Here is a 14,188-nt window from a genome sequence, read left to right on the forward strand (position 1 = left end):
GATCAGACTAATGAATCATTCTCTCTCATCCCTCTCTCCCACAACCACTTTTACATTTAACACAAAAGGACCACACTGTTCTGAACCACCCGACTCACCTCTAACATTAAATGCACAGACCCTAACTCACAAAAAAGGCAATATTAAGAGGTGTCTATCTGTCAAATTCAGAAATTGTTCATATTACATTACTCCATATATGTCCAGTTTCATAACTTCTGTTACAGACATCTATGTTTTAATGGCAGGTTATTCTAAATTACAGAAAGCAGAAATCTTCGCTTAAAGTCATTATTAGGATATTTATTTATTTTCATTTATGTAAAATTCAGTCTAGATTACCTGCCTTTTTTCATTCCACCTGTTTTCCACTGCACCTGTAGGTAAATCTACAACTACGAAATACTTAATTAGTAGATTAATATCCTCAACTATGGCATCTCCTGAGTCCTGGAAGGGTTTTACATTATTTCTTCAGGTAATGTTTAGGCCAGTTGCCTTCACTAGGTTTATGGACGTAACCTCGACCCTGCACCTTGACTGTTTGTGTCATTGTGTAAGTAAATGCAAGAGCTAACACGCTCATACTTGTCCCGTCCTCCTCCGTCTCGTCTTTCTATTTACACACACCATTCGCTAATCGGGACCGTCCCGCGCACAGCTCCTGACAGCTGTTGGCGCAGCACGCATCGAGCGGAGCCCCGCCTCCTTTTCCCCTCTCTTGCTCAGCGCGCCAATGAACGAATCGAACGCCCACAACGTGCTTAGGTGGGCGTGGGCGCGCTGTCTGAAACCCCTCCCCTTTTTAAAAAGCGGACCGCAATGATTTAGAAGTTCAGGAATCCCACGTGACGTCACCGCGGGGTGATGTAATGCTTCTGTAAATAGATCATATTGTAATCGCGTTTCACTTCAGCGTGCTTAGTCCGAGCGCGAGGAGCGTCGCTAGTCTCAGTCTGCGTGCATTTGGGTAAGTTAGTATTACTGCTTTTTTTTACACTCGCGCTCGTACGCACAGTTTGAAAACACGAGCAGAGTGTCTTATAGAGTGGTATGGGATTTTTGCGACTGATGTTGTGTCAAGTTAGTATGTGTCAAAGTGCCGGTTTTCTACTGAGATGTTTATAAACGGTTAGAGTGTTTGTTTGAGGGTGTGTGACAGCACCAAGCAAACAGGCAAAAGGAGGATGAGCACAAAAAAGGTTTTAGATATCTGAACTGCCATTGTAAAAAGCCATTACTCTTTTTGTCAACACGCTTAGTGTGTTTGACAGCTAGTGGTTCAAGGGCTATCAGAATTTTAAATGTATTTTTCATTGCAAGCCGCACACGTGTATGTATGCGTGTATGTTTTGGGTTGAGTGTCTGCGTTTGTTTTGGATAAGAGAAAAGGTTTTCTCCCGACTGGGACAATGCGTGATATCTGCCTGTTAAAACAGACAAGCGTGCTCCAAAGTTGACACAGTGATTCAGTCAACTTTAAAACATTTTTTTTCTTTGAGCTGACACACTGGACATAGCCTCGGGTTCGAGTTTGTGGTCTCAGGTGTTTGTGTTAGTAAAATTCTCGGCACCGCGTGAGTCCTTCGGTTTCGCCATTACGTCATTCTGCAGGCCAGTTAGACAGCGTGATTTAGCACTGTAAACGTTATCAGCGGGCGCACCGTTAACTCTTCTTGCCAATTCAAACTATCGCCCCGGCTGAACTCAATGATGATGATGATGTCATGACTGGGATGACGTCAGTGTGATCAGAGGAATGCTCACGCTATAAGACTGGGGTTTTTTATTGGGCGAGACTGTGACATAATGATGGGACATCCGAATACAAGTTAAAAATCATTTGAATTACCTCATGACGTCCAATTTTTTATTATATTTAACACGATTGTTTTTTTTCTGTATCTTTGAAGGTGTTTCTTGCATTTGTCTGATATTATATTGCTAATATGATTATGACTGAGAGAGAAACTAACGCAGACAACAAGAAATATCCCAAACTCAAGCAGGAAAATGCGAACAAAATATAGATACAAAATACAGAGGAAAGCTATTAAAGTATGTTTCGTGTTTATGTTTAGTTTTTAGGTCTCAGTGATGAATGTTGATCAGGAAAGGTCATATGTATGCACTGCTCCTGGATGCTCCCAGGTAAGTCAAAACTGTTTGTCTTTTGATATCCAGTTTTGTCTGTAATCACTGTTGCCCAGGATTATTGTGAATTATAATGGTGCTATCACAAACTCTACATGTCTGAAACTATTATTAGACTGTTATTATATTATTTAATATCTAACATGCCAAGAAATTGCCCACCTTGTTTTATGTTTTTTTCTCATAGCGATTCCAAAGAGAAGATCACCTTATTATCCACAGACACAAACATGAGATGACCCTCAAATTTCCTTCTATTAAGTGTGACAATATACTTTCAGGTAGGTTAACGTCAACTAGTAATACAATAACACGCATACAGTGCCATGTAATTACAATTTAATACATTGCATATAGGCCTATACATTAAGCTACTACACTTGAGACTAGGTTGAAGCGATAGTTTACCCCAAAATAAAATTTCAAAATTTATTCATCCTTGTCATTCAAAACTTGTATATGACTCTTTCTCCTGTGACACACAAAGATATTTTGAGAAATGTCTGAGTGGTTCTTAATGGAAGCCAATGGGGGACAATGTTGTTTGGTTACCATTACTATTCAAAATATCTTTTGTGTTCTGTAGAAGAAAGGCATCCAGGTCTGGAATGACAGGGGGTGAGTTAATGATGAAAGAAAACTATCCCTATACTGTAAGTGCACTATAATTGCAACAGTTTGTACATAAGGGGGCCCCTGCTTCATCTCTCCATACATCACAAGCCTGAAAAAGGTTAAAGATGTCTGATTTATATAAATATCCATTACCCTGTTATTTAAAGTCTACGTCTTAAAAACAATACTAATAATACAGTTTCTCTGGAGTTTTAAGGGGTTTGAGTTTGTGGTTCGTAAGTGAGGATCAATTATGGTTAGTCAGTGATATAAGAGCTTGTGTAAACGTGAGAATGTATATGTGTATGTCATGATCGATCATGCTCTCCATCTCTCCTAATTTAGGATTTAGACAATGTCTGTTACCCTGGAAACCCAAAGACTGACATATAAACACTGGCCCGACCTTTGACCCTCTGGGGTCTGTGAGCCATCATTGCAGCGACAGACACATTTACATAAAAAACAAAAGAAGGACTTCACCCTCCGACCCCTTTCATAGTAGCCCTGTAAAAACAGCTTCGTTTAGACTACCTTTAAATTACCAAAACAACAAGAGCAAAATCAGGCTCATGTTCATGAAACAGGGTTAATTTGAACATTTTTTTCAGCATGTCAGAAGATAGTTTAGTACTTTAGACATCTCTTTCCCGCATGACATTGAGAAGAAGGCTGTTTTTTCTGCATTTGTTTAAAATGCCTGAAAGGTTATTTGATACCGATCTACTGATCTCAGGTTTTCACAATATGACCTTGAGAAAACTATTTGGCCTACTCGGTTTACATGTGTTTAGTCTATATTATATATCTACATATCTTATAAATATTTTTATGTGTGTGGTTTACTCACATTTAAATCCTAATATTCAATAAATAAACCTATAGTATTAGTATTAGTAATATATAGTATCATAATTATATTCATATGTCATATCCTATACATTTCAATGACTTTCAACTCCAGAACTCTAATATTTATACACAAAACATCAAAGCCCTATATATTCATACAATAGTGATTAAGACACACAAGTTAAGACATGGTTTCACTATTGCATATACTAAAAAATGATGTCTTCGTTTTTTTACATGCAGACCAGACTCCAACTCCGACCCGCTTCTTACGGGACTGTGAGGAAGTGGGTCTCTTCACTGACCTGGAGCTTAACCAGTCACAGGAGGTAGAGGGCATCAAACCGGTGAGAGAAAGAAACAGGGTGGTAGAAATGGGGTAGTAGAAATTCTACAAAAGATTTTAAATATTCTCTTGTTTATAGAACTTTCCTGTGCAAGCATCATGTCAGAACCAACCGTGCACTGAGACACAACATCCACAGGGTCTACATCATCCGTTTCAACATCAGCAGTGCGCTCTGGCCCATCTGAACCAGAATCAGCTCCACACACACAGCTCACAGCCCCAGTCTCAATGTACAGCCACTTACTCAACGTCTAACGAACAGTGAGTGTTACCATAACTAATGCTTACATTCATACTAGGGCAATCGCAGTATCAGATTTTCACTACACTGTTATTGTGGCTAAACAAATTCACTGTAACAATATTATCACAATATCTAAAACAGTTTTTAATGATGCAAATTTATCTTTATTTTGTGCTTTGTCTTTTATTTGGTCAATGAATCACACTCTTAAGCCAACATTTTAAATGTGCTGAACAGATATTACAATATGTGTGAATTAACACAATATTGATAATGGTGGTTTTTAATATCACTGTTATTGCCAATATCGGTATGTTGTGACACCCCTTAGAAATAAAACAATAATGTTCAATGTAGACCTTTACCATTATTGCTGTCTTATTCCTGAAATGTTCTGCTCTAGAAGTTACAGATACACTCCGCTCAGGGTCTGGCTGCTAACCCCTTCACTTCTTAGTGCAGCTTATGCAATATAATCCTTATTTTTACACTGTTTGTAAAGAGTTTATGTCTTATGTATCTATGTATCCCGTTGACTGATTTTAGATCAGCACCAAGCTGTCTACACAGTAGACAGACACATTCTGTGGCTAACACAATTCCTGGGACATCAGCAATGAATGTAAGGGCAGCATTGCAAGCACTCTCCCTCTCTCTTTCTTATAACAAATATTTTCAATTTTGACTGACTCTAAGTAAATTAGAGCTAACTGAAATAACACATAACCCTAAATATGGTCTCCATCACTTAATTATAACTATAACTGCACACAATCTCATCTTATGCAATAGCGTTCATTTTATTATTGATCAAGAATTTTATTTTTGTTATTATTGAAATTATAGCTGGAGGCGCAGTTGTCTATGAACTCCAGTATAATTGGCATACCAGGCCCGACGCACTCAGGCCCATGCCCCTCCCTTCAGGTACTGCCTCCAATACTTTCTCACTTTGTTTGACTCCATGGTTACAGGATTATGATGTCTCTATAGAAACATTACACGTCAGAAAGGGGTTACTTATCCCACAGTGCTCTGTAACCAAAGTAGACATCTTGATTGAATTATCCAATTCACACACACACGCGTACATACACATGCAGTATAGGCAACGTTGTGGTTTAACCAATTAAAAAGCTGCATTCGTCAGAAGATCTATCGTGTTGGAAATGTATACACGCACACGTTTAAACATGCAGAAGATTTTCTAAAGGTGAAGGCGAATGAGATAGAATTCCAAAGGCTTTAGGTTGACCTGGTTATCATCTGACTTTTCAAAGGACTCTTTGTAGATTCGTGCATGTTTTGAAAAACAATTGACAAGTAATCGCACCATCGCAAACAATCACCACACAGGAAACCTTAGAAGCAGAACACATGGCAGATTGTAGCCTTCGAAAAGTTGGCAAAACAAACCTCGCTTTTGGCAGCGTTTTCCTTTTCAATGAGCTTATGTGTGTATATTTGTGTGCTTGAGTGTCTGTGATCATTCTGATTCATCTCTCCAACTATGTAATCCTTTAGAGGTCAAAGGTCATGCCAAGCCACAGCCAACCTGCAGTTTCCAACGGCAGTCAGAATCCTCTTTGCCACATGATGGACGTGATGTCATCACGACAGCAGCCGATGTCGCACTTACAATCCGCACCTCACCATCATGCATACCAACCGCACTGCCACAGCCAATCACCACAAAGACTTACGCATCAACATCAACGCCAAGACCAATCACATCACAGCCACGCGCATCACTCTCCACCTGTGCACTTGCATCTTGGCTCCTCCCAACAGACTGCCCCTCCCCTTTCACATCAGCCAATCCTTGCACAGGTATGACAGCCACAATCATTTATGTTAGAGTACATTATTCATCATAACTAAGGTTGTTTGTGTCTTATAGATGTCTTTTGCACCAAAACAGACACACTCTCCACAATCTTCCCCACCAGCCACCGGAGGAAGACGCAGACGGACAGCAGAAGACGACCCGGATGAGCGCAGACAGAAGTTTTTGGAGAGAAACAGAGCTGCTGCTACGCGGTGCAGACAGAAGAGAAAGGTCTGGGTGTCGTCGTTGGAGAGGAAAGCAGAGGAGCTCACTCACACTAACTTACAGCTACAGGTACAAGTGAACGCATGTAATTTAGTTCATGGCATGTTCATGGCATGTTCATGCATTTCCTGCAAACATTCCATTTCTTTTCTCATCTCATCTCAGAATGAAGTGACGTCCCTCAGGACAGAAGTCACTCAGCTGAAGCAAATTCTGCTTGCACATGAAGACTGTCCTGTCTCCGTGAGACAACGAGAAACACAGAGTCAGTAAGAATCATTTTCTCTGCTCTCCACACACATTATATTTTATATCGTTTGTCAAACATAAAGTCTTCATTTGGATTCTTTTTTATTATTCATGTTTAGGTGGAATAGGTAGCCCAACAGGAAGTCCTGTCCAGCAACAGGCCATCCAACACAACAGCATCTCAACATCAAGCTCGACCCTACCACACACTCATCTCACTATACACTCACACCCAGCTAACAACACACAACTATAACAAACATTAAAAAACATGCACACATCTTGAAAGCCATGTGGTTAGGGCATTATGAGCGAAAGCATAAATGATCATCAAAATCTTCAATCTGGAAACTGAGACTTTGATTTACTGAATTGAAGAAAATCTACACATATCATATGTGACCCTGCCTGTGAAAGCCCAGCTAAATTCATTTTTTAAAATGACATACAATTATTCTACATGAAGAATATTCTGTCAAAATATCATCTTTATGTCTTTAATATTGACTGAATTAGACCATGTCAAATATTAAAATCAATGTTTAGGAAACTTTTTCTGCAAATAATAAAACATAGTATCAATAAAATCAATTATTATGTGTGTTTAAAAGCATTAATTTCAGTAAAATAGAAGTTTCCTAAAATCCTATATTATAATCTATCATTTACAGTGATAAACACATATCATCTACACTGTGATTTATTTGTGATGTACTCAATTTTTTGGTGAAACAATTTACATTAAAAAAACATTTAAGCTGTGAATTCAATGAAATATACTGTTTAAATTGAGTAAATGTAAGTAAAAAGATTAAGTAAATCATAGTAACTCAAATATTTCTATTAGAATTCACCAAAAATATTAAGGGTATAGCCTATAAAAATATAATTTTAGAGAAATTAACTGTTGGATTTTTAATACATTTTATATGTTCCCACCCCCAAAGAATCACTTAAATTATTTTAAAATATTCGTTTTTTAACTATGACTACTTTAATTTTCATACTTTAGCCTGCATTTCACAGACAGGGTCACATATCATGCGTCTGTGATCAGATAATTTCATTAGTCTGTTTATATTTCTGAGCCTTGACATCTCAGGTAATAAGCTGAGGGTCAGCTGGATGTTTCCAGAAGTTTGATCTTTGATGAATTAGAGTGCTGGAAAACAAACTGGCCTTTTTCTCTCACTTCATTTTTTCAAGTTTCTCACTCTGTTCATGTCTCTGTGTCTCTTTTTCACAATCCTCCTTGCTTTTTTTAAGCTGATCTTTCTCAGGGAGACTTATCAAATATTTCACTCCTGGAGTGTGTGTGAGAGGTGTGTGTATGTGTGTCTCTCTTGGCCACTTTTAGTTTAAATCCTTCGCTTCAGGGACAGCTGTGTGCGCTACGTTCTAGAACTATAACTGCAGGGCCGAGTGAAAGGCATTGAATCAGGGCTACTTGTAAATAGAAATCTCTAGTTTTATAAATGTATGATGATGTAGGTATCTTGTTATTGTAAATACTGTCAAAGTGTAATTTTTTTTTAAATATTAGGTATCACACTACCTTAAAAGTACTGAGAATATCACAAGTGAATTTTGGATTCAACATACTAACAAAGATGCATTACATGCAAATAAAGATACATCCTTTAATATAGAGCAAACATCTATAAATAACAGAAATGCATCAACTAGCCTACATTTTGTCCAACTTTCAATTAGTCCTCTGTTACTAATCACATAGCAAAATAGCCGGCTTGATGACAATCAAAATGTCAATACTGACATTTCCTGGAAATTACATGCAAGATCTTTTCTCAAAAATGGTTCATAAAGCATAAACAAATGGCTATTCATTATGGAGTATGGAATTATGAATCTAGAAATGTTTAAATGTTTGTAAATGCTGCAGGTTTTAACTGCATTATGCATGTACAGTTTTCTGAAAATGTTATCTATTTTTGTACACCTTTGTGGCCATTTTTAATTAAAAGCTCTTATTATGTTAACTGGTTTCTGCCTCTTTACATGGTTCATTCTAAACTCATTCAAAATTGCAAAACAAATATGTGCTTTCATTACTTTCTGCAACTATCCGAATTATTTCTAGATTGTTTTAGTAAAACTCAGTTAAATGCACATTCAGATAGAAAATGATTCATCAAGTAAGAAGGCGTGTCAGCTGTTTGAAAACGTGGTTTATTGCGCCCTCTTCTGGTAAGATGTAAAAATGGCGTTTTCGTACAAGGATAGGTTGAGTTCAGGTTTTAACTGCATCATTAGAAAATAAAAACACATGTAAACCATTACATACAAAATATCGTTAGTATTCACTTTGCAGGTAAAAAAAATTATAGACGTTAACTAGTTTACTGAAATTTGATAATGTGTTTTTTTGTGCTTGAACCCATCATACATGCCTGATATTTCAGTATACCTGCACAGAGTAAAATAATTATTATATTCTTAACAAAGACATAAATACATTCATTCCAAAGTCAAGGATTTTTGTCAGCCTTACAGAAGAAATATATAAAGCAAGCAAGCAAACAAAATCTTATGATCTGGAGATTTCACACACAATAAGAGAAAAAGAGAGATCACTTTCCTCTGTTTGACTTTCAGAACCACATTTTAATGATTATAATATTGCGGTCACTCATAGTGTCAAAATGATTTGACCAAAAACTGTATGTGCACACACAAGTCCACTTTATCTAGTCTGAGTATCTGAGCATTATGACATCATCATCTCTTCGTGCAGGGTTGTTGTCAAAAAAACGTTCACCAGGGAACTGGATGAGATCTCCTTCTTCAGCCAACTGCCTGCCACTCTGGTAACCGCTGAATTCAGAAGACACACAGGTAGTGGCCACAGTAGAACGAAACGGATGTCTGGTAGAGTACATGTGACGCACATGAGCATGTGCAGATGATTTCCTCCTTTTGATCCTCCTCTTCAGAACACGCCCCAGCCAGACTCCGCCCACCAGAAGGAGTAGCAGGGCATTGACTGCCAGAGCTATGACTGTGATGAGCTGTATATTGACCTCACTTGTCACCGAGGGTGAAAGTGTTACAAATCCAGTGCAATGATCTCTGGGAGCAACCTGGCACAAAGCCCCGCCCACTACGCTCTCCACACAGGTGATGTAGGTGGAGTCTGGGCATAGCTCCTGGAGGGTCACTGCCCTGTCAGATCCGTCTGTGTATACGTAGCGTGGGAAACGAAAAGTGTGCCCGAAGCGGTCGAATAAAACACGGAACGTAAGTTCTTTCCTGTTAACTAGACTTGTGTCAGGAACTGTGCTCCAGCGCACTGTGGCTGTATCGGAGGTGACATCTTTTACGCTGACGTTCAGGATAGAGTAACGGTTAAACTGACAGGCATCTGTGATCGCTGCTGTTTTTAAGTCATGATGCTTTGCTTTGTCTTGTAAGGGGAGATTGAACTGTTCCTGTGGTGCCGAAGCGAAGGGAAAGTGTGTCACTACCTCTTGTTTGTTGCTGTGGTTGTGCACACTATGGCCTGTCACAAAAGTGGGCTCGGTAGTAAATAAATCCGTGTTATTTACCAACGATGAGCTATTCTCCGTTTTCATAAGATTCCCAAACTCCCCATTTGGGATTCGAGTCCTTGTGTTGGTTGATTTCCTCCTCTTTTTTCTCTCCACGGTCGTCGCAGGCCCCTGCCGCCCTTCATCACCCTGTATCACTGTTTTCTTCTCCCCCTCTCTCTTCTCCTTGAGCATCGATGATTTAACCACTGATCCACGGCTCTCCATAGGCTGTGGGGACAGATGTTCAGACTCGCAAAAACCACTCAGATTACCCAGCTGAGAATTATTAACGTAGTCCAAATACTTTCCCGCCAAAACAGGGGGGTCATGGCACCGCACAAACACGCTCAACAGCTTTCCCTGAGAATGTGCTTCCGTCATCCAACTCTTGAGTTTTTCCATCTGGCAGTCGCACGTCCAATTATTCCCATTAAGGTCCACATGAAACAGAACCCCGTTGGTGGCAAAAATACCACCGGAGAGATTCGTGAGACGGTTGTTTTTCAATTTTAAGGTTTTCAAATGTGATAAGAGGTTCAAAGCCCCGGGGTCCACTCGGGTTATGAGATTGTCGCTCAAGTCGAGGTGTTCAATGCGCTCGAGTGGATCCAGTAGGCCAACAGGTATCTCTGTCAGCTCATTTCTGTCAATCGTGAACTCTTTGACCCTCGAGAGCCCTTTGAACGCCTCGTTGTCTATCTTTGATATCTTGTTACGGCTTAGTGATAGCTTGGTGAGCCTTTTTAAGTTCTGAAAGACGTGATTTCCAACGTATCTTAGTTCGTTGTCTGCGAGCAGAAGAGTCACCAGTGACTTCAGATGGGAAAACATGAAAATATCATGCAGCTCAGTTTGTTTATTGTTTGACAAATTTAAAAACTGCAGTTTATTCAGTCGTGTGAATGCATTTCTGTCAATATGGTGAAGCTGGTTCGATTCCAAGTGCAGAAACATTAAATTTGTCATACCTTTAAAGACAGACTCTTTTAAGACTTCTATAGCATTTCCGTCAAGTCTTAGTTTGACAAGACTATTTAAATGACTAAAAGATTCAGGAAAAACATCTTTGATTTCATTATTATTACTGTATAAGATTGTTAGTTTTTTCAATGACTGTAAAGTTCCAGAATGTATTGTCGAGATCAAGTTGTTCCCCAGATATAGTTCCTCCAGCTTGGAAAGTTTTTCGAAGGCTTTCGGGTGCATATTCCTTATTTGGTTGAACTGGAGATTGAGCCTCATAAGGTTGCTGTAGCGCACGAAGTCAAACGCGCTGAGATTGTGAATGAAGTTTCCCGCGAGGCCGAGAACGCGAACGTCGCCCGCGCGCTCTACCTGCGGCGCTTTGGGCACCGCGCGCAGACCCCGGTTTGCGCAAACGATATGCTGCGCGTGCTGGCAGTCGCATGGCTCCGGACAAACGGTGCAGACAGGCGCGAGAAATATCAGCGCTCCGCCGCAGGACAAAAGAAAGCTACAGAAAAACCAATATGCCATTCCACCGGAGCGCAAACAACACTTTTATCCAATCAGTGCATTCCTTGGCTGCAGTCAAGTTTCGCCAAATTCTTCCTTGGGTGGAAATGAAGACGTAATACAACCATTACGGATCCAACGCCCTCTGATGAAAGACATTTAGGTTGCACTCAGTTAAAGCACAATTGCATTGTATTTAATTGTCCATGCAGCAGACCGAGGCTGTGGCTTCGACCGAGGAAACATTTGCCTTCGTCAGATCCTCTCATCCCCCCCGACAGTCATCTGTTGCAGATTACACACACACAAACACACCATAGCCTATCTCAGAGTTCAGGCATGGATCACCCCTCCCCTCTTCCCTCCAGATGTGGACAGTGCAGTTGCTGAACACAGACACACATACAATCCGGTATAGAAAAAGCAGACGTTCATTCCCAAGAAGGTCCCTTGGGGGCTTGATCCAGGACTCCACTGCTTGTTTAAAAAGCATCAGCAGGGAGGCGAAAATAGAAAAGTAAAGAACGATTTTTTTTGTCTCAGGCCTTGTGCCAGGTCATGGGAAGCAGTGTGGAGCGTGCTCTCTTGGGCGTGTGGGCTGACATCACTCAAGTACAAAAGCCCCAGTTTCATAAACGTGAAGTTTACATGAACAAATGGCTTGTCAAAGAAACATTACAGTGGAGTAATTGAATTTTTCATTAGTGTTCTAAAATCCAACACGGTAAATAACGTCCAAGTTGAAAAGTCCAGATGTTTTATATTCCTTCTAGGTAAGAACATCGAGAGGCGGCGTGGAGGAGGTGTGTAGCAAAGAGCAGAGAAAATGACTTACTGCACAAACAGAGGATGTTGACAAAACAATTGAAACCAAATATGGGATTGCATGAACTGATTGAAACATTTGCTGTTTAATGGCTTGGCAAACTGTGGAATGACAAATACTTGCATCTTTGTTCATGGAAGTCTTTTCATGTGTATGTGTATCCATTGAGGAACCCTCACAACCCTGAGGGTCATTTCCTGTCCAGCTTTTCTATGAATTTGCCAGCTGAAGCATGCAAAGCCACACATGAAAAAACAGTGCATACATGTATACGTTTTTGACAAGTCAAAATTCAAGTGTCAATGAAACACATGCCATCAAATTTAGCTGTGGCAGAGCACAGAAAGTGCAAAAGATATGTGGAATGGTGAGAAAACATGATAAATATGCAAAGCAGAGAGAACAAGGACCAGCTATAAAGTGAAAAAAGCAGAACAGACTGTGAGAAAGAGATATAACCGAGAACTTGTTGTGAGACAACGTATCGTATAGCTCACAAGGGGGAGTATTTATCATGACCTCTCTGTGTATTAGAATTGTCATTTTTCATGTATTGTGCTGTAAAATTATCACACACAAAGTCACACATACCAGAAACACAAATAATATCCCTTGTAAATAATATGCTAAAATAATATACAAATAATATGCTAGTACAGCTCACAGCACAAACACATACATGTACGCACACACAAACACATCTCTTGTCAGTCTCTCTAATGGGGTATGTCTCCTAGTAACGGTCTCCTCAGAGAAAGCAAGGGGTTGCCTATTGGAAACACATGTGGTTGCCTTATTGATGAACAACAGCTTGGCATGAAAGCACATCATTCACGCACCATCATTTATTCACACAAACCAGACGCAAGATCCAAACTCACATCCAACTGTAAACATAACTATAGCATGTATTTTGTGTCTTTCACTGTGATAAATACGTGTGTAAATTCATGTCCATTTCTGCCTGTCTGCAGAAGCTGTCGTGAGAACAAGAGAAAAGGGGGCTAATAAGTGAGGCAGAAAAGGAGATTTAAGGGTTTGACATGAGCAACAGCTGGTTGGGTCATTAAGTTCTTTAACCTCGATCTGCTCTACAGACATGAACTCCCCGCTGCCCTTTACAAAGTATGTGTGTGTCTGTGGTTTCACTACACTAATCCTATTGTGATTAACAAACATCTGAGAATACATTTTTGTAACTATAATCCAAATGTTGTGCAGTATGTGGTTACCGCCAGCATCTGGATCTCTTACTTGAGCCGAACCCCATGGTTTAGCTGGAATGTATCGGGGTAGAAGTAACCCCCCAAGAATACATGTCTGTATACACATGCATTCTCTCAGAAAGCCTCACACATTTTATGCCATAAGTGTTGAAACACATTTCTCTCATACTGCAGCGTGAATTTGCTTCATGTATAGTTTTGGTGTTAAGTTTTACCACCATCACTGTAACTGCAATAAATAAGGCATGGAAGAAATCTACTAAAACATCATAGTAGTCAGTCACAAATGAGCATTACCAGCGAGTGGGGTCACATCTGGAGACAATTAAAACCTTTACACCAAAAGAGAAGTAAAGGGGGGAAAGAAAGAAAGGAAGAGAGAAACTAAGCAATCTGTGAGTTTGATGTTCCACATCATTAGCAAATGACTTCTTTCATCTCATGCCTCTTTTTGATAACACACTTGTTTGTGAATGCACGCAAGACTAACTAGTCCAAGCTGAGATTTTAAACGACTCTGATAAGAATCCAAAAGAACACAAGCTTAAGATTTTTTGTTCGTTTTTGTGCTTTTGCCAGTTCTAGGACAGCTG

At 39.7% G+C, this 14,188-nt stretch overlaps 2 protein-coding genes across 5 annotated transcripts; one reads left to right on the top strand and one right to left on the bottom strand.

Annotated features, from left to right (window-relative positions):
• Positions 1-366: 366 nt before the first annotated feature.
• creb5a (cAMP responsive element binding protein 5a) lies at positions 367-7,223 on the top strand. Of its 4 annotated transcripts, none has more exons than XM_057353935.1 (11): positions 367-970; positions 2,082-2,151; positions 2,342-2,435; positions 3,865-3,968; positions 4,047-4,231; positions 4,761-4,836; positions 5,061-5,141; positions 5,739-6,044; positions 6,115-6,336; positions 6,433-6,536; positions 6,636-6,759. In XM_057353935.1, the coding sequence occupies exons 2-11, from the start codon at positions 2,098-2,100 to the stop codon at positions 6,646-6,648; spliced, it is 1,239 nt and encodes a 412-aa protein (XP_057209918.1). In that variant the 5' UTR covers positions 367-970; positions 2,082-2,097; the 3' UTR covers positions 6,649-6,759. The 4 variants fall into 4 exon arrangements, with proteins under 4 accessions (XP_057209918.1, XP_057209916.1, XP_057209917.1 ...); XM_057353933.1 differs by having other exon boundaries at positions 368-970; positions 6,433-6,532; positions 6,636-7,223; XM_057353934.1 differs by having other exon boundaries at positions 369-970; positions 6,136-6,336; positions 6,433-6,532; positions 6,636-7,222.
• A 1,471-nt stretch (positions 7,224-8,694) lies between these two features.
• On the bottom strand, positions 8,695-11,893 carry tril (TLR4 interactor with leucine-rich repeats). The gene has a single exon (XM_057355037.1). The coding sequence runs from the start codon at positions 11,562-11,564 to the stop codon at positions 9,225-9,227; it is 2,340 nt and encodes a 779-aa protein (XP_057211020.1). The 5' UTR covers positions 11,565-11,893; the 3' UTR covers positions 8,695-9,224.
• Positions 11,894-14,188: the final 2,295 nt, after the last annotated feature.

The sequence above is a fragment of the Triplophysa rosa genome, linkage group LG16 (genome assembly GCF_024868665.1).
Source record: "Triplophysa rosa linkage group LG16, Trosa_1v2, whole genome shotgun sequence".
NCBI lineage: Eukaryota > Metazoa > Chordata > Actinopteri > Cypriniformes > Nemacheilidae > Triplophysa > Triplophysa rosa.